Source organism: Chrysemys picta, chromosome 16, assembly GCF_011386835.1.
Source record: "Chrysemys picta bellii isolate R12L10 chromosome 16, ASM1138683v2, whole genome shotgun sequence".
Taxonomy (NCBI): Eukaryota; Metazoa; Chordata; order Testudines; family Emydidae; genus Chrysemys; species Chrysemys picta.
In genome coordinates, this window is record NC_088806.1 from 323932 (window position 1) to 346464 (window position 22533).

Here is a 22533-nt window from a genome sequence, read left to right on the forward strand (position 1 = left end):
TGGCTCGTTAGGGTGCTGTCTCCCCCTGTGATCATGTTGTTTCAGACAAACAGATCTATCCACCATGCTGTCCTTTTGACCCTGTCTTTAAGGCCTTGGCTACACTTGCACATGTACAGCGCTGTGAGTTAAACCTGACTTCGTGCAGCTGAGTAGGGAAAGCGCTGCAGTCTGTCCACACTGTCAGCTGCCCAGCGCACTGTCATGGCCACATTTGCAGCAATTGCAGCGTTATTGGGAGCGGTGCATTATGGGCAGCTATCCCACAGAGCACCTCTGCCCATTCTGGCGCCGTGGGTTGTGGGAAGGGGGCGTGGGTGCGGGGCATTCTGGGTCCTGTCCCAATGCCCCGTGATGCATCGCTTCGCATCCCAGAAATCCCTTTGTTTCCGTCCACCTTTGGCGCCATCTTTCAACGGTTTCTGTGCAGCGCGATCTGTCTGCAGGAAATGGAGCCCAAACTGCTGAGGCGTATGCTGACTTCTCGCCAGCACGTCACGTTTGGCAGTCGAGCTATTCCTTAAGATCCAAAGTGACAGTGAGAGTGAGGAGTCCGACGATGCTATCGAGCGCACAACGCGTATGACACGAAATTGCTTGTGGCATTCACGGACATGCTCAGCACCGTGGAATGCCGCTTTTGGGCTCGGGAAACAAGCACCGAGTGGTGGGATCACATCGCCATGGAAGTCTGGGATGACAAGCAGTGGCTGCAGAACTTTCGGATGAGAAAAGCCACTTTCATGGGACTGTGTGAGGAGCTCTCTCCCACCCTGCGGCGCAAGGACACGAGATTGAGAGCTGTCCTGCCAGTGGAGAAGCGGGTGGCTATTGCAATCTGGAAGCTGGCAACTCCAGACAGCTACCCGTCAGTCGCAAACCAGTTTGGAGTGGGAAAGTCGACCATTGGAATCGTGTTGATGCAAGTTTGCAAGGCCATTAATCGCATCCTACTCAGAAGAACCGTGACTCTGGGTAACGTGCAGGAAATAGTGGATGGCTTTGCACAAATGGGGTTCCCTAACTGTGGAGGGGCGATAGATGGGACGCACATTCCTATTCTGGCACCACCCCACCTAGGATCCGAGTACGTTAATCGGAAGGGGTATTTCTCTATGGTTCTCCAGGCGCTTGTGGATCACTGTGGGCGTTTCATTGACATTAACACAGACTGGCCTGGAAAGGTGCATGACGCACGCATCTTTCGGAACACTTGGCTGTTCAGGAAGATGCAGACCGGGACTTTTTTCCCAGAGCGGAAGATCACGGTAGGGGAAGTTGAAATGCCCATTGTGATCCTTGGAGATCCCGCTTACCCGTTAATGCCGTGGCTCATGAAACCCTACACAGGGAGCCCTGACAGCAGCAAGGAACGGTTCAACTACAGGCTGAGCCGGTGCCGAAGGACTGTGGAGTGTGCCTTTGGCCGTTTAAAGGGCCGCTGGCGATCTCTGTATGGGAAGCTGGACTTGGCCGAAAGCAGCATCCCCGCGGTTATAGCCGTGTGCTGTGCCCTCCATAATATTTGTGAAGGGAGGGGTGAAAGCTTCACTCAGGCATGGACCTCCGAAGTTCAACACCTGGAGGCTGAATTTGCACAGCCAGAGAGCAGGGCTATTACATGGGCCCAGCGCAGGGCTGCAAGGATTAGGGATGCCTTGAGGGAGCAATTTGAGGCTGAAAACCAGCAGTGATATCTGGTGCCCTGCACGGGAGTGAAGTGCAGTAGTTCCAATCTTTAGGAATCAGTGTTTGCGAAGCAGACAAGCAGACTTGCAGTGCCTGTTTATTTCCTGGGCTAAGGAGTCTTTTACTTTATGCAATAATAAAGAATGTTTTCAAAGCCAAAGAATCCATTTCTTGAAAAGAAAAAAAAATATTTATTGAAAAGAAACAAAGGGGTGGAGTGGGGAACAGTGCAATCACAGGTTTCAGAGTAGCAGCCGTATTAGTCTGTATCCGCAAAAAGAAGAACAGGAGTACTTGTGGCACCTTAGAGACTAACAAATTTATTAGAGCATAAGCTTTCGTGGGCTACAGTCCACTTCTTCAGATGCACAATCACAGATTCGTGTATGTCCTGTCTGGTGTGCTGTGCAGTGAGTGCTGCACTTCAGGATAGCTATACTGCATGGTGATAGGGGTTGAGTTCAGAGGGTAAGGGTCGTGGTTTTCAGGGCTGGGTGGTGAAGATACTGGTGTTGGAGGCAGCGGGTGGCGTGAAGAACACGGAGGTTGGGGAAAGTGGGTTGGAGGTGACAGTGGGGCACAACGGAAAGAGTTCTGGGACAAGGGCTGTGGGGGGGGGGGGAGGTGGCGTTTGCGGTACTGATCCTCTTTCTGCATGGCTACCAGCTCCTGGATAGCATCTGCTTGGTGCTCCAGGATGCTGATGAGTCTATCAGTGCTTTGCTGCCGGTGCACTGCGTTTTCCTGGCGGATCCTGCTTTCTCTCTCCCTCCAGTCCTGTGTCTTCTCGTTCTCTTTAATAGATGGCCGCATCACTTCTTGCAGCACATCTTCTTTGCTTTTTCGCGGTCTCTTCCTGAGTCTTTGCAGTCTCTGAGCAGGCGATAAGAGGGATGGCTGAGGTCTCAAGGTTGATGCAGCTGTATAGGCAAAACGCAACATTTAACAGAGGCAGCATTGTTTATACCAGACAGAGTAATGATTCCCCCACACTTAAGGAGTAGAAAATACACAGGGTCTACACAATAGCATAATTTTCCCATCTGAAACAGAGCGCACATATCCCACGGGAGCCTCAAAATGGTGAGTAAGGGGGACTGATTGCTTCAGGGCTGCACTGTCCTCTGGGTTTCTGTGCCTTGGGGAGAGCCAACAGCTTCAGGGGGCACCTACACTGAACACTGTCCCAACATTTTCCACAGGAGTTCATCCTGGACGATATCTCGTTGCTGAGGGTGACCTGGGAAGCAAGGGAGGGTCTTCTACTGCAATGCGGCTTCCGCCCTGGCCCATGTGCAGCTTGCCTGTGTGCAGCAATGGTCCCCCCGCCCCTCGCGGCACAGTGGCGTGGACACGTTAGCCTGGCTGGGACAAGGACCACGGTGGCTCTCCCGATAAAGGAGATTACCGAGGCTGATTACCGCGATGTGATAAACCACATCAATGCACTATTCTGCATCTAGGCATGCATGCCTAACCCTCCTCTCCCAAAGAGCCTGCACTGAAAAAATTCCTTCCCAAAAAAAAAACCTGCTTACCGGGAACCTGCTCTTCTGTTTGTCCTCCACCAAGTACCGGCCGCTGCGACTGGCTACCTTCCTCCTGGCTCGAGAAGAGCTCCTGGTTGCATGGCTCCAGGGATTCCGGGGTGTCTCCATCCGGCCCACCACCATCACTCCCGTTTTCCTTCTCCTCTTCCTCCTCCTCCCCCCCCCCACCGGCTCTGAAGTGTCCATGGTGGTGCTTGGAGTGGAGGTAGGGTTAACCCCAAGTATCACATCCAGCTCTTTGTAGAATCGGCAGGTCGCGGGGGGAGCACCCAAGCGGCCGTTTGCGTCATGGGCTTTGCGGTAGGCACTCCGCAGCTCCTTCACTTTAATCCTGCACTGCAGGGTGTCCCGGTCATGGCCCCTTTCCATCATGTCCTTTGATACCTTCCCGAAGGTATCGTAATTCCTACGGCTGGAGCGCAGCTGGGACTGTACAGCTTCCTCCCCCCAAACACTGATGAGGTCCAGCACCTCGCCATTGCTCCATGCTGGGGCTCGCTTGGTGCGTGGAGGCATGGTCACCTGGAAAGATTCGCTGATAGCACTCCACGCCACGCCGGGCTGAGCAAACAGGAAGGGGATTTTTAAAATTCCCGGGGAATGTAAAGGGCAGGTCACATGGTTGGTTACCCGAGGCCAGGGCAGTAGAGTTTGAACTGATGACCAGAGAGACTAGAACAGGCATTGTGGGACACTGCCGAATACTTCTGGAGGCCAGTCACAGCGCATTGGGCGGCCACACTGGCACCGCAGCGCTGCAGCAGCAGTGCAATACTCGCTATTCCTCTCGGAGAGGCGCAGTACATGCAGCGCTGCAACCACGGAGATACAGCACTGCAAATGCCTTGCCAGTGTGGACGGGGAGTGAGTTACAGCGCTGCAACTCGCAAGTGTAGCCAAGGCCCAAGATGCACCTGCCTCTAGTAGGGTTACCATACGTCCGGATTTTCCCGGACATGTCCGGCTTTTTGGGCTCCAAATCCCCGTCCGGGGGGAAATCCCAAAAAGCCGGACATGTCCGGGAAAATCGGACATGCGGTCGGTGGCTCGGGTGCCTGGCCGGGGGCTCGGGGGGCCTGGCCGGGCCGGGGGCTCGGCCGGCGGTGCTCGGGGGGGCCGGTTGCCGGGCCGGGGGCTCGGCCGGCGGTGCTCGGGGGGGCCCGGGGCCGGGCGGCTCGGCCGGCGGCTCGGGTGCCGGGCCGGGGGCTGGGCCGGGGGCTCGGCCGGCGGTGCTCGGGGGGGCCCGGGGCCGGGCGGCTCGGCCGGCGGTGCTCGGGGGGGCCGGTTGCCGGGCCGGGGGCTCGGCCGGCGGTGCTCGGGGGGGCCCGGGGCCGGGCGGCTCGGCCAGCGGCTCGGGTGCCGGGCCGGGGGCTGGGCCGGGGGCTCGGCCGGCGGTGCTCGGGGGGGCCCGGGGCCGGGCGGCTCGGCCGGCGGTGCTCGGGGGCGCCGGGTGCCGGGCCGGGGGCTCGGCCGGCGGTGCTCGGGGGGGCCCGGGGCCAGGCGGCTCGGCCGGCGGCTCGGGTGCCGGGCCGGGTGCTGGGCCGGGGGCTCGGCCGGCGGTGCTCGGGGGGGCCCGGGGCCGGGCGGCTCGGCCGGCGGCTCGGCCGGCGGTGCTCGGGGGGCCGGGTGACGGGCCGGGGGCTCGGCCGGCGGTGCTCGGGGGGGCCCGGGGCCGGGCGGCTCGGGTGCCGGGTGCCGGGCCGGGGGCTCGGCCGGCGGTGCTCGGGGGGGCCCGGTGCCGGACCGGGCCGGGGGGCTCGGCCGGCGGCTCGGGTGCCGGGTGCCGGCGGTGCTCGGGGGTGCCGGACCGGGCCGGGGGGCTCGGCCGGCGGCTCGGGTGCCGGGTGCCGGCGGTGCTCGGGGGGGCCGGGTGCCGGGCCGGGCCGGGGACTCGGGTGCTGGGTCGGGAGCTCGGTCGGCGGTGCCGGGCCGGGCCGGGGGCTCGGGGGACGGGCTGGGGACCTGCGGTGCCGGGGGTGGGCCGCGCCTCCCCCCCCCCACACACACACACCCCCTTACCTGCTTCAGGCTTCCCGCAACTCAAATGTTCGCGGGAAGCAGGGGAGGGGGCGGAGACTTTGGGGAGGGGGCGGGGCTGGGGGCGGGGCTGGGGCCCCTTTAAAGTGTCCTCCTTTTGGAGGCACTAAATATGGTAACCCTAGCCTCTAGCAACCCTCTTCTTGCCAACTTCTGTGAGCGGGGCCTGCCTCTGGCTCACAGCCCAGCTTTGGCTTAGCAATGCCTGGAAGTACTTTGCTTCAGGCTTCAGGCTTCAGACTGGGCCTCTGACACAAGAGTTTATGTTTCAGGGCCTCATCTTACTACACCCCCCCGTATCCCTTCAACCCCCCCATCCCTCCATATACACCGCCCTCTCTATATACCTGTTCCCATACACCCCCAGCCAGTCACCCAAATACATAGATAGATAGATAGATAGATAGATAGATAGATAGATAGATAGATAGATAGATAGAGGGGGTGGATGGGGATAGATAGATAGATAGATAGATAGATAGATAGATAGATAGATAGATAGAAGGGGTGGAGGGGATAGATAGATAGATAGATAGATAGAAGGGGTGGAGGGGATAGATAGATAGATAGATAGATAGATAGATAGATAGATAGATAGATAGATAGATAGATAGATAGATAGAAGGGGTGGAGGGGATAGATAGATAGATAGATAGATAGATAGATAGATAGATAGATAGATAGATGGGGTGGAGGGGATAGATAGATAGATAGATAGATGGGGTGGATGGGGATGGATAGATAGATAGATAGATAGATGGGGTGGATGGGGATAGATAGATAGTTGGGGTGGATGGGGATAGATAGATAGATAGATAGATAGTTGGGGTGGATGGGGATAGATAGATAGATAGATAGATAGATAGATAGATAGATAGATAGATGGGGTGGATGGGGATAGATAGATAGATAGATAGTTGGGGTGGATGGGGATAGATAGATAGATAGATAGATAGATAGATAGATAGATGGGGTGGATGGGGTGGATGGGGATAGATAGATAGATGGGGTGGATGGGGATAGATAGATAGATAGATAGATAGTTGGGGTGGATGGGGATAGATAGATAGATAGATAGATAGATAGATGGGGTGGATGGGGATAGATAGATAGATGGGGTGGATGGGGATAGATCGATAGATAGATAGTTGGGGTGGATGGGGATAGATAGATAGATAGATAGATAGATAGATAGATAGATAGATAGATAGATAGATAGATAGATAGATGGGGTGGATGGGGATAGATAGATAGATGGGGTGGATGGGGATAGATAGATAGATAGATAGTTGGGGTGGATGGGGATAGATAGATAGATAGATGGGGTGGATGGGGATAGATAGATAGATAGATAGATAGTTGGGGTGGATGGGGATAGATAGATAGATAGATAGATAGATAGATAGATAGATAGAGGGGGTGTCTGGGGATAGATAGATAGTTGGGGTGGATGGGGATAGATAGATAGATGGATAGCGATGTATAGGGACAGACAGATAGAGGTGTGGTGTGGAAATAGGACGGGTTAGCGCTGTGCTGGGGGCGCTGTGCTGGGGGTGCTGTGGGGCAGGGGGCTCAGCAGGGGGCGCTCTCCCCGGGCAGGCAGGGCTGGCCCCAGGGCGGCGCTAGGGGGCGCTGTGGGGCAGGGAGCAGGGCTGGGGCTCAGCAGGGGGCACTCTCCCCACCACTGCCCACGCTGCCCCCTGCGTGGTGGGGCGCCCCCTTTCCCGCCCACGCCCGTGTAGCACCAGGGGGTTGGGGAATCCAAACCCAGGGCGGGGCTGGTACCTGGCCGGGCGCAGCTCCCCCACCTCTGACCCCCCGCAGTGGGGGCTAAAGCTCACCACCCGGCCAGAGAAAAGCCGGAGCCCCCCCTCGCTGGAGTCTGGATCCCTGTGGCAGGACAAAGAACAAAGGGCCCTTGTCCGGGTGCTGGCGGCTCTGGCTCTCCAGGCGCAGCTCGGGGCAGAAACGGCTGAAGGATGTGACCCAGCGCTGGGTGAGGGGTCCCTGTACGAACAGCCCCCACGCCCCACCCCAGAGCCAGCCGCGTCTTGGCGCCGGGCGAGGGGTCCCTGCTGGGGAGTAAGATTTGTGGATGCAGAGCCAGATTCCCTCTGCCCCATTTGTGCAGGGACAGGGTGAAGCTGGGGATCGGGACAGGGGGTGCCAGGGTATGGGGCGTGTCCCAGGGCTGGCTGGCTGGCTGCTCCGGCGTCAGCACACTGTGCTGGGAATGGAGCCAGGCCTCTTTGAACTTCCCAAACCTGCAGCTGGCCAGGAAACAGGATGGAGCCACATGGGCCCACAGGGAGAATTGTCACGCACAGGGCCCTGGTCCGGCGCGGAGATGCGCCCACCTCTGGGGTGGGGCGGCCGGTTACGCAGGGACCCCTCGCCCAGCGCTGAGATGCAGCCACCTCTGGGGCGGGGCGGCCAGTTACACAGGGACCCCTCGCCCGGCGCTGAGATGCAGCCACCTCTGGGGCGGGGCGGCCGGTTACACAGGGATCCCTCACCCGGCACTGAGATGCAGCCACCTCTGGGGCGGGGCGGCCGGTTACACAGGGATCCCTCGCCCGGCACTGAGATACACCCGCCTTTGGGGCGGGGCGGCCGGTTACACAGGGATCCCTCACCCGGCGCTGAGATGCGGCCACCTCTGGGGCGGGGCGGCCGGTTACACAGAGACCCCTCGCCTGGCGCTGAGATGCGGCCACCTCTGGGGCGGGGCGGCCGGTTACACAGGGATCCCTCGCCCGGCGCTGAGATGCAGCCATCTCTGGGGTGAACTCGCAGCCTGATCCCCCTGGACGGGGTCTGTCACCAGGTCTCCGCTGTGCACGGGGGGGGCTGGCCCGAAGCCCCTTCCAACTGGGTCTCTGCCAGTGGGCATCCCTGTGTGTGTGTGTGGTGTGTTGTATCTGTGTGCCGTGTGTGTTTCCGTGTGTTGTGTGTGTGTCCGTGTTGTGTGGACATCCCGTGTGGTGTGTGTATGTGGTGTGGTGTGTCTGTGTGCCATGTGTGTGGTGTGCCATGTGTTGTGTATGTGTCCGTGTGTTGTGTGTGGTGTGCCGTGTGGTGTGTGGGTGTGTGTCTGGGCCAGGGGCCAGGCGATGACCCCACTCCCCGGGCAGCGTCTCTGCAGGGGACTCCGTGATCCGGCTGCCAGCCTGTGCCCAGAGGCATGTGCTGGGCTGGCCCGTGTTGCGTGTCTCTGTCTATTTGCGTGTCAGGGCCTGTGTCTGTCTGTCTGTCTGCGGGAGTGGGGGGATGCAGGGGGGCAGGACCTGGGGGCCACTTCTTGTTCCCTCTGGGTTTTTTTGGCAGGGGACCGTCTAGGGCTGAGCCTCCGCCCCCAGCTGCTGGCTGTTCGGGGGGTTGAACCCAGAAAGGGGGGGACGGCCGGAGGGGGCAGCGGGCAGGGTTGGGGGGCAGACAGATGGGGCGGGTGGATTCTCACCTCCCAGGGCTTGGTTTCTGGTTCCCAACTCCGCCCCCCCACCTTCGGGATAAGCTGGGTTTGGGGGAGATTCACGGGCTGGGAGGGGGTTGGAGGGTTTTTTTTGGGGGGGGAGCAGCCATTTCTCCCCCATGTCAGAGAGTCCCCCGCCCCCCGCTGGTGAATGGGACTTTTCTTGTGAAGGATCCTGGACTTTTCTTGTGAAGGATCCTGGGAAGGGCCGGGAAAGGCATCGCCCCTGGGGGTGGGGGGGGGGGGAGGTGTGGAGACGTGGGGGGGGGGGCTGGGGGTGGAGAAGGGGGAGGGGTGGAGACAGGGGGCGGGGGGGGGGACCGGACAAAGGGAGCGGAGGAGAAGTTAGAGAAGAGAGAAGAAGTTTGCAGGGAGCGAGGCAGACCTGGGGGGCGGGATCCCGGGGACAGGCCGGTGGGGGGGGGGGGTGTCTCGGGGCTCAGGGACAGGCGGGGGGGATCTCGGAGATAGTTTCCCCCCCCCCCCAGGAATGCGGGGTCCCGGCTGCTGGGAGCGAGACTGAAGAAAACTCCGCCGGTTCCCCCCCCAAGCAGGGTGAGTACCTGGGGGCGGGGCGCAGTGAGGGGGATGGGGATGGGGATGGGGGGAGGCGGGGCTGGGTGTGGGGGAGATTCAGGGGCTGGGAGGGGGGGTCTGAGTTTTTTTTTGGGGGGGGGGGGGGGGGTTGAGCCCCATGGGGGTGTGTGACCCCATTGAACGTCTCTCGTCCCGCCGCTCCCCCCCCTCATAGCCCAGGGCAGCCGCTTTCAGACTGAGGGGGACCCGTGGGGCAGGGAGGGGCCCGTGGCCCCCCCCAGGCTGGGTGAGAGCCCCCCCCGAGCCCTCCCTGAACTCAGCCATGAGTCACCAACATAAACATCTGGGGGGCTGGACGGGCTCAGAGAGATGGAGAAGCAGCTCCCAGCCCTACCCTGCCCCCCATCGCCCCACACTGCCCCCCCCTTCCCATGCTACCCCCCCAGCCCCCACATCCTGACCCCCTCTCCCCACACCGCTCCCTGCCCGTGGGGTGGGTGCCCCGGCCGTGCGGCTGGGCGGGACAGGAGCCCGACCCCGAGGCCCGCCTGTCTGTCTGCCTGTGGGGCTGCGGTTCCCTAATGGGATCCAGATGGGGCAGGGAGGGGCCGAGATCCGGGCCCGGGGCCAGCTGGCCGGAGCCCCCCCCCAGGCAGCCAAAACGCAGACACGGCCCCCGCCGGCCGCCCCCGCGAACCCCCCAACCCCGCCCCACAACTGCCATGGGGCCAACGCTCCGTCCCCCTCCTCTTAGCGCTTCCCCCCTCCCCTCCCCATAGCGCAGCCCCCTAGCGCCTCCCCTTCCCCGCCCCATGGCGCAGCACCCCCTAGCACCTCCTCCCCTCCCCTCCCCATAGCGCAGCCCCCTAGCGCCTCCCCTCCCCCGCCCCATAGCGCAGCGCCCCCTAGCGCGTCCCCCTCCCCTCCCCATAGCGCAGCACCCCCTAGCACCTCCCCCTCCCCTCCCCATAGCGCAGCCCCCTAGCGCCTCCCCTCCCCGCCCCATAGCGCAGCGCCCCCCTAGCGCGTCCCCCTCCCCCTCCCCATAGCGCAGCATCCCCTAGCACCTCCCCATCCCCGCCCCCATAGCGCAGCCCCCTAGCACCTCCCCTCCCCATAGGGCCTCCCCCCATAGCGCAGCCCCCTAGCACCTCCCCTCCCCCTAGCGCAGCGCCCCCAGCACCTCCCCGCCCCATAGCGCAGCACCCCCTAGCACCTCCTCCTCCCCTCCCCATAACGCAGCCCCCTAGCGCCTCCCCTCCCCGCCCCACAGCGCAGCGCCCCCAGCGCCTCCCCCTCCCCATTGCGCAGCGCCCCTAGCGCCTCCCCTCCCCATAGCGCCTCCCCCGCCCCGCCCCATAGTGCAGCCCCCTAGCACCTCCCCTCCCCCTCCCCACAGCGCAGCGCCCCCAGCACCTCCTTGCCCCATAGCGCAGCCCCCTAGCGCCTCCCCCTCCCCATAGCGCCTCCCCCTCCCCGCCCCCCCAGCGCAGCCCCCTAGCGCCGCCCCCACTCCCTGCACTGGGCAGTCCTGGGTGCCAGCGGACAGCGCCCCCCTGGAGCAGGAAGGCAGCGCCAGCTCCTCCACGTCCTTTCCCTGACCCCCCAGCTCCCATCTGCTGGGGGGCAGGGCCCAGCTAATCCGCTCACTAGCGGCTTAGCGCTGCGTTAGGGGTCGGGCGGTGTCAACCCGCCTCAGAGCGACAGCCAGACAGGGGGACCCCCTCCGCCAGCCTGGGACAGAGACAGTGCTCAGCCCCGAGCCCCGACCCAGGCCCCTGGAGCCCCCACTCTGGCCCCGATGAGCAGCAGGAGGAAGCCACACTGGCCACCATTGTCCAGTACGCACCTGGATCTGTCGCCAGAGCGGGAGGGCTGGCTTCCTTCCTGCTGGGCCCTGGAGCAGATGGCCGGCCTGACCAAGGGGGGCCCTGTCTGAGACGATGGGGGCTGCGAGTGAGGGGCACCGGCAGAGCTGGGGGGCAGGGCTGGCTTAGCAGGGGCTGTGGTCAGGAGTGAGGGGCACCAGCAGAGCTGGGGGGGGGCAGGGCTGGGCTGGCAGGGGCTGCGGGTCGGCAGTGAGGGGCACCGGCAGAGCCTTGGGGGGGCAGGGCTGGGCTGGCAGGGGCTGCGGGTCGGCAGTGAGGGGCACCGGCAGAGCTTGGGGGGGCAGGGCCCGGGCTGGCAGGGGCTGCGGGTCGGGAGTGAGGGGCACAGGCAGAGCTGCGGGGGACAGGTGCTGCGGGTCGGGAGTGAGGGGCACCAGCAGAGCTGGGGGGGGGCAGGGCTGGGCTGGCAGGGGCTGTGGGTCGGCAGTGAGGGGCACCAGCAGAGCTGGAGGGCAGGGCTGGGCTGGCAGGGGCTGTGGGTCGGCAGTGAGGGGCACCGGCAGAGCTGGAGGGCAGGGCTGGGCTGGCAGGGGCTGTGGGCAGAGGAAGTCCATGAAGACAGGCAGGGTGGGGGGGTGGGAAGGAAGGAGACAGAGCTGTCTGTCTGTCTGTCTGTCTGTCCCATCTGGGAAGGTGTCACATCCTGCTTGGGAAGTATCATCTCTTGGAGACAACCCAGGGCAATGCAGGCAGAAGGTCCCACGGCTGCCCCCTCAGTCAGTGCTGGCCCCAATGCCCCAGTGCGGCACCTGGGGGGTGCTGAGCTGCGGGGAGCGGGGTGGGGGCTCTCCCCTGGCAGGCAGGGCAGGGTGCAAAGGGCAGGCGGCAGCACATGGGGTGTGGGGGAGGTCAGGATGGAATGAGGGAGAGAGAGGCTCAGCAGAGCAGGTACTAGCAGCACAGGACTCCTGGGTTCTCTCCCCGGCTCTGGGAGGGGGGTGGGGTCTGGTTTGTCAGAGCAGGGGGGACTGGGAGCCAGGACTCCTGGGTTCTCTCCCCGGCTCTGGGAGGGGAGTGGGGGCTGGTGGGTTAGAGCAGGGGGGGCTGGGAGCCAGGACTCCTGGGTTCTCTCCCTGGCTCTGGGAGGGGAGTGGGGGCTCGTGGGTTAGAGCAGGGGGACGCCTGGGTCCCACTGACCCCTCTTGGTCTCGGCAGGAGGATGAAGCCGCTCCCCCGGTGCTGCCGGCTCCAGGTCCTCGGGGCCGCCCTGGCTGTGTGCATGACCATTGGCTTCACCCTCCAGCTGCTGGGGGCCCCTTTCCAATGGAGGTGAGTCCCCAGGGTGCAGCCGCAACAGGGGCGCCACCTGCTGGCCACGCGGGGGAACCACAGGGGCCTAAACCTAACGGAACGGAACGGGCCGGGGCGGGGCTGCACATCTCTGCCAGGTTTCCAGGAGCCAGTGAGCCCGCCGGCTGGTCTCCCTCCCCACTGCCGTCCTTCCCGGGCTGAGGGGAGAACACTACCCTCCTCACGCCGCCCCTAGGGGAAAAGGAGAACAAGCAATTTCAGTCGCACGGGATGGGGTGGGGAGACTAGGATGGGGCCAATGTGGCTCCACCGGGAGTCCCCCCACAAAGCGGAAACCCGGCGAACGGCTGTGGAGGGAAACGAACAAACGGCACAGGCAGGTCAGGAGGAAATCAGACCACGGCGCCGGATGGGCCAGGAACGGGAGGCAGAAAAGGTGCTTTCGACATGTCAGGAGCAGGAGGAGGACGGGGAAAGTGGAGGCCCGCTGCGTAGCGGGGAAGGAGTGCTGGGAACACATGGCATCGAGAGGGTGGAGGTGTTCACGGCCTGCCTGCACGTGGGGAGTAAACTGCCTGGGAACGGTGCCCAGCGTGAGACAGAGGGACACGGCCCAGGGCACTGTCGGAGCTTTGCTTGGGTCAAAGCCCCCCCCGGAAACTCCTGTTCGAGCCCCGCCCAGGAACCCCACTTTGCAGAAGGCTTTATGCAGGAACGACGGGGTAAACGGAACAATTTCTACCCCAGCCCCACCATCCCCACTGTCAAGGGAGCGAGTGGGGCTGGCATGGGTTCAGAGAAAGGCAACCCAGGGTACGGAACGGCTTGTGGGAAGAGGAGGCCCTGAGATCGAAACCTTGGTATCAGAGGCCCGGGGCCAGGCCAGAGGCCTGGACTGAAGTCATGGTGAAGATGTTGCCCTGCTCCCAGATGTTGGCAAGGCCAGGGCTGCTGGTGCATAACATACCTGGAGTATATGGGATACTGGAGATAGAAACATGGTAACAGGACACTCGGGTACTGGCACATTCCACGCAGATAACAAGGAACAGGCTGACCCGTCTAAAGACGGGGGCAAAAGGGGAATATGATGGATAGAATTGTTTTGTTCGAACCAACACATACAAGGTGAGAAGCGGCACCTTGCTGCGTAGAGGGGTTGCCCCTCAATACGTCAGGAGTGATGTGTAACTTGTTTGTCACTGTGTATGAGAATACACCCCTGAGCAGATATCTTTGTGAGGCCGAGGGGGCAATGGAAAGTCCCGCCACTGACTGAGCTGCTCCATTGCCAGTGAGCACATATGTACCAGCAGCACCTTGGATATCTAATCCGGGGAGCCAGACTGTGTTCCTCTTCAACAATAAACCTGGCCAGGTGCCTTCGTATCTTACTAGAGTCTGTGGTCATGGGGGGGGTCTCCCGGGGGTCTGCTGTGCCAGCGATCTGCGCAGAGCCGGGGCAGCACACAGAGGGAACACGCACGCAGCCGACTGATACCAACATTGACCAGAGCAGAGCACCACCCCGGTAGCGTCTGACGACACGGCTCCCGTATGAGGAGAGACCAAATAGACAGGGGCTGTTCAGCTTGGAAAAGAGACGCCTCGGGGGGACAAGATCGAGGTCTATAAAACCAGGAACGGTGCAGAGAAAGTGAAGAGGGAAGTGTTATTTACCCCTTCACACAATGCAAGAACCAGGGGTCACCTGATGACATTAACAGGCTGCAGGTTTTATACCAACAAGAAGCACTTTGTCACACAACTAACCTGCGGAACTCCTTGCCAGGGGATGCTGTGAAGGCCAAAAGGATAACTGGGTTCAAACAAGAAGTTCCTGGAGGCTAGGTCCACCAATGGCTACTAGCTGAGATGGTCCGGGACGCAGCCCCATGCTCTGGGCGTCCCTAGACCTCTCTCTGCCAGCTGTGGCAGTCGGGACAGATCTCTCCAGAACTCCCCCGAAGCTCTGGTGCTGGATCTTCGGCCTGACCCAGCAGAGCAGCAATAACCACATCTTGGAGTGAGCCGTTCTCGCTGCGAACGCCAGGCTCGTAGGTCAAACTGTACACGGACGCCACTGTCCTGCCGCTCTTGGCTGGCGCACGGATGTTCTCCCCTGCGGGGATCTGTCCGAAACAGCCAGCGTCCGCTCAGTGCCGGGGATTGCAGCAAAGCGCCAGGGCCTCTGACCCGATCCCGGCAAACGGGCAGTCATGGCGCAGGGTGATACTGTAACCAGCCACCATTCGGGCCGTACCCGGGTGGGTGCCCGGAGGGCGACCTCCCAGGTACAAAACCCCAACGTCCCCAGAGCATCCGCAGTGAATGTGTTCCTGAGGAGAACAGAGTTACCCCTTCTCTGCCAGGCTGCAGGGAAGGGACACTGGCTGAACGGGGATAGGAAGAGCCTAAAGACCCCGTAGCTACGTTGGACGTATCTGAATTGGCAGGGCTCGAATTCAGCCTTGGCTCCTGCGGGAACTAGCTGAAGTCATCTGAGACCCATTAGCGATGATCTTGGAGGACTCCTGGAAAGATGGGGGAGGCCTGGAGAAGGGGAAATGTAGCACCGGTCTTTGCAAAGGGGAACACGGAGGACGCAGGGAATGACAACCCAGCGGGGAGCCCCTGGACGGGAACGGGGTGACAAGGAGCAGCCGGCGTCACAAACAAACCCTGCCAGCCCGGTGTCATTTCTGTCACTGACGGGCCGACCTGCCTGGGGATGCGGGGCAAGTGTCAAACCGGACAGATCTCTTTCTAGTCTGGCTTTTGAGGCAGGCCCGCAGGACAGTCTCAGGAGCCAGCAAGGGAAACGGGATCAGAATTCAAAGTGACTCGGACAAATTGGAGGAGGGGTTGGAAATCCACCTGGCGAAACTCAGCACAGACAAGAGCCAAGGAAAAATCACACCCGCCCCCAGGAACGGGGGGCTCCTGGCTAGAGGTGGCTGCGCTGCTGACGGGGAGCGGGGGGTCTGGGTGGGTAGCAGACTGAACACGAGCCAGCAACGCGAGGCAGGGGCTGAAAGGGCCGATCTCCCGCCGGGGCCGGGGGTATTAACGGGGGCGGGAGGTGACGGGCTCCAGAGGGCAGCGCAGGGGTCAGGTTGAGCCAGCTGTCAAGCTCTCTGAGCCCGGGGGTCACATGGGGATGCCCCCCTCCAGGTTGGGAGATCCCTGGGGGGGAGGGAATGGGTTCTAGAGGGGGGCCTCTGTGCCCCCAAAGGCTGGAGGGGGCTGGGAGCCCTGCGGGGGGAGGGGATCCCCCATAGTTGGGTGTCAGGGGGGTCTCTGTCCATCTCTCACCTCCCCCCTTTGTTCCAGGGGCTCCCCAGACTGGCTGCCCCTCCTGCGGTCACTCCCCGGGGGTGGGGCTGAGGAGGGGGCCCCCTCCAGCCCTTTGTCCCCCCGGCCCTGCCAGCCCCGGCGCCACATCGTCTTCCTGAAGACACACAAGACGGGCAGCAGCACCATCGTGAACCTGCTGCACCGGTTCGGGGAGACACGGGGCCTGCGCTTCGCCCTGCCCCCCCGCTACCAGTTTGGGTACCCCTACCCCTTCCAGGCCCGGCGGGTGAAGGGCTACAGGCCGGGGGGGCCCAGCTTCGATATCCTCTGCCACCACATGCGCTTCGACCTGCCCGAGGTGAGACGGAGGAGCCCAGGGGAGGGGCTCGGGGGGCTAGGGGCTATGCATTTGGGGAGATTACGGGAGAGGGGACTCAGGGGAGCTGGGGTCTTGCATTTGGGAGGAGAATGGGGGAGGGAGCTTGGGGACCAGGGGGCGTGCATTTGGGGGGAGCACGGGAGGTGGTTCGGGGGTCTGGGAGTGTGGGGGGAGGGGACTCAGGGAGTGTGCATTTGGGGGGAGCACAGGGGAGGGGACTCAGGGGGCTGGGGTCTTGCATTTGGGGGGAGAATGGGGGAGGGAACTTGGGGGCGTGTATTTGGGGGAGCACAGGGGAGGGAGGTTGGGGGGACCAGGGAGCGTGCATTCGGGGGGGCGCACATGGAGGGGGTCTGGGGGGGCTGGAAGAAGACAGCATGGGGGACTCTGGAGGGAGCTGTGAGGAGGTATGGGGGAGAGCCTGGGGGGCTCTGAGGGGGAACACGGGGGGTTCCAGGAGGAAGGATTTGAGGGTTCTCCTCCCCCCGCCCCACTCTCCCCCCTGCTCCTCTCCCCCAGGTGCAGAAAGTGATGCCCCCCGACAGCTTCTACTTCTCCATTGTGCGGGACCCGGGGTCGCTGGCCGAATCCGCCTTCTCCTACTACCGGGGGGTGGCGCCGGCTTTCCGCCGGGTGGGCTCGCTGGCCCAGTTTCTGGCGGCGCCCGAGCGGTTCTACGACCCGGCCGAGCGGGGCAACCACTATGCCCGCAACCTGCTGTGGTTCGACTTCGGGCTGGCGCCGCCGGCCACGCCGGGCCCCGAGGCTATGCGGGCGGTACTGGCCTGGCTGGACCGGACCTTCCCGCTGGTGCTGCTGATGGAGCACTTTGACGAGTCGCTGGTGCTGCTGCGGGAGGCGCTGTGCTGGGCGGAGGAGGACGTGGACGCCTTCCGGCACAACGGGCGCAACCCCCGGGCCGTGCGGCCGCTGGACCCCGCCCAGGCCGCCCGGCTGCGGGCCTGGAACGCCCTGGACTGGCAGCTCTACACCCACTTCAACCGCAGCTTCTGGCGCCGTGTAGAGGCCTTCGGGCCGGCCCGGCTGCGGGCCGAGGTGTCCCGGCTGCGGGAGCGGCGCCGGGCGCTGGCCGAGCACTGCCTGCAGGGCGGGGGCCCCATGGAGGCGGCCGGCATCCCAGACAAGCAGATCCGCCCCTTCCAGTTCGGCCAGGCGCAGATCCTGGGCTACGCGCTGCGGCCGGGGCTGGGGCCCGCCGACCAGGAGCTCTGCACCCGCATGGTCACCCCCGAGCTGCAGTACAAGGACAGGCTGGACGCCCGACAGTTTGGGGCCAACGACTCGGAGGGCGCGGCCGGGAGGGGGGGCAGGTAGCCGGGGGCCGCCTCTCCCCACCCCCCGCCCACGGTACGGACCCCCTGGACCAGAGAGATGGGGGGTGGGGGGATGTGGTACATACCCTCATGGGGACCCCACAGATCTGACCCCCCGGCACAGACACGGGTAGATAGGGGGCACAGCCCCCCGGCACAGACATGGGGAGCAATGGGGCACAAAACTGTTGTATACACTAGGCCCGGTACTAACAAACTTCAACAGGACTTTATTTTTATGGTGGAAACCTCTTTACCAAGCTGCTGCTGCTGCACCCTCTGTAACTCTCCCAGCCTCCTCAACTCCTCCCGCTCCTTCCTGTTTCCTGTCCTTGCCGACTCCCAACAGTAGGGTTACCATACGTCCTCTTTTTCCCGGACATGTCCGGCTTTTCGGCACTCAAACCCCCGTCCGGGGGGAATTGCCGAAAAGCCGAACATGTCCGGGAAAATGGCGGCTCTGCTCCTCCCCGACTCTTCGGCTCTGTTTAAGAGCCGGGCTGCCCGAGCGCTACCGGCTTTGGGCAGCCCCCGTGCCTCCGGACCCTGCGCCGCCGGAGCCCGGGAGGGGAAGTGCCCGGCCAGGGACGCAGGGTCCGGAGGCAAGGGGGCTGCCCGAAGCCCGAGCGCTACCGGCTTCACGGTTTGCTGGGCAGCCTCCAGACCCTGCGCCCCTGGCTGGGTGCTTCCCCTCCCGGGCTCCAGCTGCGCTGGGGAAGCGCCGGCCGGGGGCGCAGGGTCTGGGGGCTGCCCGGCAAACCCTGAAGCCGGTAGCACTGGGGCAGCCCTTTCCCCCTGGCTGGGAGTGGGAGGGAGGAGGGGCGGAGTTAGGGTGGGGAAGGGGCGGAGTTGGGGCGGGGCTAGGGGCGGGGAAATGGGCGGGGCCAGGGCCCGTGGAGGGTCCTCTTTTTTTATTTATGAGATATGGTAACCCTACCCAACAGCCAGTGCTCCCAGTTCTCATAATTACAGCAGTATCTAAACACCACATTCCCTCCTCTCTTAAGAAATTCTCCCACTTAAAATAAACGTTGTTCTGACCACAGGAACAAATAGGAAACAAAACACTATACTATTGGCAGAAATATTATACTGGAAACACTGGAGTAGCGTTACCATATTCAAACATTTAAAAAAGAGGACACTCCACGGGGCCCTGGTCCCGCCCCCGGCTCCACACCTTCCCCGCCCCCATTCCAACCCCTTCCCCAAAGTCCCTGCCCCAACTCTGCCCGCTCCTCTGACACCCCACATTCCCCCTCCTCCCTCCCGCTCTGATCTTGGTTGGGGGTTGCTAAGTGCTTCCCTGCTCCCCCCTCGCCCTGCAGCCTCTGTGCCCCCTGCTCCCCACTCGCCCTGCAGCCCCTGCGCCCCCTGCCCCCGCAGCCTCTATGTCCCTGCCTGCCCTGCTCCTCCTCGCCCTGCAGCCTCTGCGCCCCCCCGCCTGCCCCGCTCCCCCAGCAGCCTCTGCCTGGCGGGGGCTTCAGACGCTCAGCAGCGACTGGGGCAGCGCGGGTCCCTGCAGCCCCGGCACACGCCGCACTCCCTGCCCCGCGCCACAGCCTCCTTCCTGCCGCGTGGGGTGACGGGGCCGCAGGAAGGGTCCCCCAGTGGCCGGGGAGTCTCCGCCCGCGCGGGAAGCCCGAGCTGCTGGCTGGGCCCAGCCTCCCCATGGTCCTGCGGGCTCGGCTGGGGCGCGCGGTCCGCCAGGCCTCCGGGGGCAGCAGACGCCCCTCCGCCACCTTCTGCGGCTGCGCCCCCCCTTCCCCCGCCCGAGCTCGCTACAATGTAGCCGGGCGGCTGCGCTGCGGACCCGGCAGGTCGTGCTGGGGCCGGGCGGACCCTGGCTTATGCTGCCTCCCTATTTCCCCAGACATGTCCGGCTTTTTGGCAGTTCCCCCCGGACGGGGCTTTGAGTACTAAAAAGCCAGACATGTCCGGGGAAAACTGGACGTATGGTAACCCTACACTGTAGGTACCCACATAACATAGTCTCTAGTCCAGGCAGGTAGTCATCTGGGTCTGACAGGCCGTCTCTCAAGCCCTGGTTCCAGTGCAATGTCTTGTTGTGTTGGTTCGACGGTGAAGTCATCCAATGCAGACTGGGTGTTGGCATAATCTCCTCTTGGTGCATAGGCAGGTGCAAGATAAGAAGCATTCCATACCCGCCCATCAGAAAGTCGATAGGTGTAAGGTCCCTTCTTCTCTTATGATTTTAAGAGGAGCTGTGAATGTATGGTCCCCTTTGCGTAAAATTCCAGGTTTTCGTATTCTAACGAAGGAACCGCACTCAAACTTTGGTTCCTTAGCACCCCGCCGTTTGTCTGTGAAAGCCTTAGACTTTGCTTGGTTCTGCTCAACTGTTTTTCTCAATGAGTTGGTCTCTAATCATCTCATCTGCCATATTCCCAAAGTCACAAGTTACAATTGGACTCCTCAGGGAAGCCATATACTGCATTCTAGTCTCCCCTGGTTTCTGCTCACGCTGGCGAAATCTGTAGCGATTAGCTACTACATTCACTTTTGGCCCAAAAAAGTTCTTTAATGCAGTGAGTGCAGTCTCATATTTATCATCTGCAAGGGGAAAAGTGTAAAATATACACTGCCCTTCTGCTCCAAGGCAGTGGATTAGCAGAGCACGCTTTCTTACTTCAGAAATCTCTGTAGCACTGATTGCAAGCAGATAAGTCTCAAACATACGGATCCAGGCAGTAAAAGCAATTGGCGGCTCACCTGGGCTTTGCAGAAAGGGTGCAGGTGGGTTCAGAGGCAGAAGAGCGATCCTCGTCGCCAAAATGTTGTGTCACCCAGGCAAGGTACTAACAAACTTCAACAGGACTGCTACTGCTGCACCCTCTGTAACTCTCCCAGCCTCCTCAACTCCTCCCCGCTCCTTCCTGTTTCCTGTCCTTGCCGACTCCCAACAGCCCGTGCTCCCAGTTCTCATCATTACAGCAGCATCTAAACACCACAACCCCCCCTGGGATGCCCCCAAATCCTGGCTCCTGGGATGGACAGACAGGGCTGGGACAATGGGTAAACCCTGCACACTTCCAGCTGTGTGGGGCGGCTGCCGCAGCCCCCCTTGCTCCAGCCCCGATGTCTCCGGGCTCCACCTGGACAATATTTATTGGTCGGTTATCACAGGCCTGTAGCTGGGCAGTGAGTGCCTGGTGAGGTCTATACGGGGGTGGGGGGGATACTCGGTACCTCTCTTCTCCCCCCCCCCGTCACAGCAGGGTCGTTACATTCCCGGCTCAACGGGTCCCGCTTTCGTTGGTTTGTTTCCTTTTTATAAAATAATTAAATCAGGAAACTGGTCTGGAGATTATAAATCGCCAATAAAGCCTTAAAACGCGGGGCGGGGTGGGGGCAGAGAGGGGGTGGGGGCGAGAGGGGGCAGGGTGGGGACAGAAAGGGGGCGGGGGTGGGGTGGGGGCAGAGAGGGGGCGGGGTGGGGGCAGAAGAGGGGCTCTGGGGGGCTGGAGGAGGGGGATGTATAGAAGAGGGGGCTGGGAGGGGGGAGACCCCCCCACGCCCCAGCCCCTCCCCCAGTCTGGCAGCACAAGCCCCGCCCCCACCCAGTTGGGGGGTTACAGGTAGGGTTACCATACGTCCGGATTTTCCTGGACATGTCCGGCTTTTTGGGCTCCAAATCCCCGTCCGGGGGGAAATCCCAAAAAGCCGGACATGTCCGGGAAAATCGGGACCGGTGGGGCTGGGCCGGGGGCGCCGAGCGGGCTGGGGGTGCTCGGCCGGGGGCCCAGGGGCCGGCAGTACTGGGCGGGCCGGGGGTGCTTGGGCCCGGGGGTGCTTGGCCAGGGGCCCGGGGGCCAGGCTGGGGACCGGCAGTGCTGGGCGGGCCAGGGGTGCTCGGCCGGGGGGCCGGGGCCCCGGCAGTGCTGGGCAGGCCGGGGGTGGTCGGGCCCGGGGGTGGTCGGGGCCGGGGCCGGCACCCCAGGGCCCGAGCCGACCCAGGCTGGAGAGGCCGGGGGGGCCAGACTGGGCCGCGCCTCCTCCCCCCCACACGCCCCTTACCTGCTTCAGGCGAATCAAATGTTCGCGGGAAGCAGGGGAGGGGGCGGAGTGGGGGCGGGGACTTTGGGGAAGGGGCGGAGTTGGGGCGGGGGCAGGGGGCGGGGCCCGTGGAGTCTCCTCCTTTTGGAGGCTCAAAAGATGGTAACCCTAGTTACAGGAGCAAGGTTGGGACCCGGACAAGTCAATCATCCGAGGCAATCCAGGAAGTCCCGCCCCCGGAGGGCGTGCCAGAGCTGGGGAGTGGCCTCCAGGCCTGTCTATCATGCCTGGGCGTGGCCCCGGCATACCAGGAAGTCCCGCCTCCTCAGAGCCTTCCGGGGTGTGGGCAGCGGCTCCATCCGTCACGTACGACAGGCGAATCCTGGAACTGCCGCCTCGTTCTAGCGCCGGGATTGGTCACTGGCTCTGTCCATTATCCGCCAGTGCCCCTGGGGCGGGGCCTCCCCCAGCCAGTGACGGGTGGGTTCGAGGGGGAGGGGCCGTTTCCCCCACGCGCTCTCCGATCGATGTGCTCGGCGCTCGGCTGCGCGCCCTGACCCCCCCCCTTCGCCCCCCGCGGCTCTGGCTCCGCCCCCTCCGCGCCCGGCCCCGGCTGCAGCGCCCGGCCCGGGACCCCCCCGAGAGCGGGACCCGCCCGGCCCAGCGCCCCCCGGGTCCTAGCGCCGCCCCGGCCCCAGCGCCCCACCCGGATCCACCAATCCCCCCCCCGGGTCCTAGCGCCCCCCCCGGCCCCAGCGCCCCCCGGGTCCTAGCGCCGCCCCGGTCCCAGCGCCCCCCGGGTCCTAGCGCCGCCCCGGTCCCAGCGCCCCCCGGGTCCACCAATCCCCCCCGGCCCCAGCGCCCCCCGGGTCCTAGCGCCCCCCGGGTCCACCAATTCCCCCCCCCGGCCCCAGCGCCCCCCGGGTCCTAGCGCCGCCCCGGCCCCAGCGCCCCCCGGGTCCACCAATCCCCCCTCGGCCCCAGCGCCCCCCGGGTCCTAGCGCCGCCCCGGCCCCAGCGCCCCACCCGGCCCCAGCGCCCCCCGGGTCCACCAATCCCCCCCCGGGTCCTAGCGCCC

At 63.3% G+C, this 22533-nt stretch overlaps 2 protein-coding genes across 2 annotated transcripts; one reads left to right on the forward strand and one right to left on the reverse strand.

Annotated features, from left to right (window-relative positions):
- Window positions 1–1895: 1895 nt before the first annotated feature.
- Window positions 1896–4408, reverse strand: LOC135976061 (zinc finger and SCAN domain-containing protein 29-like). Its single transcript, XM_065570437.1, has 2 exons — window positions 3228–4408; window positions 1896–2609 (listed from the first exon to the last, which is right to left on the reverse strand). Exons 1-2 carry the CDS (start codon window positions 3753–3755, stop codon window positions 2595–2597), a joined length of 543 nt encoding a protein of 180 aa, XP_065426509.1. The 5' UTR covers window positions 3756–4408; the 3' UTR covers window positions 1896–2594.
- A 4663-nt stretch (window positions 4409–9071) lies between these two features.
- On the forward strand, window positions 9072–19958 carry GAL3ST4 (galactose-3-O-sulfotransferase 4). Its single transcript, XM_024114174.3, has 4 exons — window positions 9072–9306; window positions 12333–12446; window positions 15762–16083; window positions 16624–19958. Exons 2-4 carry the CDS (start codon window positions 12337–12339, stop codon window positions 17437–17439), a joined length of 1248 nt encoding a protein of 415 aa, XP_023969942.2. The 5' UTR covers window positions 9072–9306; window positions 12333–12336; the 3' UTR covers window positions 17440–19958.
- The last annotated feature ends 2575 nt before the right edge of the window (window positions 19959–22533 follow it).